This window comes from Netta rufina (assembly GCF_964035555.1).
Source record: "Netta rufina genome assembly, chromosome: 18".
NCBI classification, from domain to species: domain Eukaryota; kingdom Metazoa; phylum Chordata; class Aves; order Anseriformes; family Anatidae; genus Netta; species Netta rufina.
The window spans coordinates 2,374,023-2,375,576 of NC_140142.1; the positions used below are offsets into that span (position 1 = coordinate 2,374,023).

General features: G+C 46.5%; 1 protein-coding gene across 1 annotated transcript; it reads right to left on the minus strand.

Moving 5' to 3' along the window:
* Positions 1 to 276: 276 nt before the first annotated feature.
* On the minus strand, positions 277 to 1,212 carry LOC311216155 (olfactory receptor 14C36-like; the record flags this gene model as incomplete). Its single annotated transcript, XM_084297701.1, has 1 exon — positions 277 to 1,212. The coding sequence occupies one exon, from the start codon at positions 1,210 to 1,212 to the stop codon at positions 277 to 279; it is 936 nt and encodes a 311-aa protein (XP_084153827.1).
* Between the last annotated feature and the right edge of the window lie 342 nt (positions 1,213 to 1,554).

Genomic DNA, 1,554 nt, shown 5'->3' on the forward strand with positions numbered 1-1,554 from the left:
TGTATATGCATTAGACCATGTGGTCAAACCTAACACAAGATGTAACATTCAGAATGCTAAGTATGAGATTATTAAAAACAAAATGAAATATTGTTAAAATTTTTACAGAGAAAAATAATTTAAAAAATGTTGTGTCATTTTTCCAAATACCCTTTTATTTATTTTATTATTATTATGAATGATAATGTCATGATAACAGTAGTAACAATAAAAATGATATGATATAGTATGAATCAAAATATTTGCACAGTATTAAGAATACATCTTCTGAACACATCATGGATGCTTAAGAAGCATGTATGGAAACAGTTTCCTCAGTGCATCCTTGAGCTCCTGGTTCCTCATGCTGTAGATGAGGGGGTTCAGGGCTGGAGGCACCACTGAGTAGAGAAATGCCACCACCAGATCCAGGGATGGCGAGGAAATGGAGGGGGGCTTCAGGTAGGAAAATATGCCAGTGCTGACAAAGAGGGAGACCACAGCCAGGTGAGGGAGGCACGTGGAAAAGGCCTTGTGCTTGCCCTGCTCAGAGGGCATCCTCAGCACTGCCCTGAAGATCTGCACATAGGAGAAAACAATGAAAACAAAACAACCAAATGATAAAAAAATGCTAAACAGAACTGCCCCAACTTCTCTGAGATAGGAATCTGAGCAGGAAAGCTTGAGGATGTGGGGGACTTCACAGAAGAACTGGTCCACAGCATTGCCTTGGCAGAAGAGCAGGGAAAATGTGTTGGCCGTGTGCAGGACAGCATTGAGAAAGCCACTGCCCCAGGCAGCTGCTGCCATCTGGGCACAAGCTCTGCTGCCCACGAGGCTCCCGTAGTGCAGGGGCTTGCAGATGGCAACGTAGCGGTCATAGGCCATGATAGTAAGGTTATAATACTCTGCTGATATGAAGAAGAGAAAGAAAAAGACCTGGGCAGCACATCCTTGATAGGAGATGTCCCTGTTGTCCCAGAGGGCATTGGCCATGGCTTTGGGCAGAGTGGTGGAGATGCAGCCCAGGTCCAGGAGGGCGAGGTTGAGGAGGAAGAAGTACATGGGGGTGTGGAGGCGGTGGTGGCAGGCTACGGCGCTGAGGATGAGGCTGTTGCCCAGGAGGGCAGCCAGGTAAATGCCCAGGAAGAGTGCAAAGTGCAGGAGCTGCAGCTTGTGCGTGTCTGCGAATGCCAGCAGGAGGAACTCGCCCACTGAGCTGCTGTTGGGCATTTGCTTGTTTTGTGTATGTTGTCCTGCTAAAGGAACAGAAATAGAGTGATAATATATCAGGATTATCTGAGGAAAAACATTTCATTTTTTCAGTTAAACCTCTCAAACCATTTGCCATACTGCATGTAGAGAGTTGGCAGATCCCTTTCCTTCATTGGTTGCTCCTTCATTTGTTCTCTGCTTGTGTCTCCTTGAGCTGCAGGGCAATTGCTCTAAGGAGGTTCTCCTGAGAAGAACCTGGGCACTGCTGAGAGCAGAGGAATCCGGGCTCAAAGTGCCAATCTCCTGATTCTCTGAATCATGCTGCTGGCATGGCAGCACTCAGAATTGCGGGACTTCATT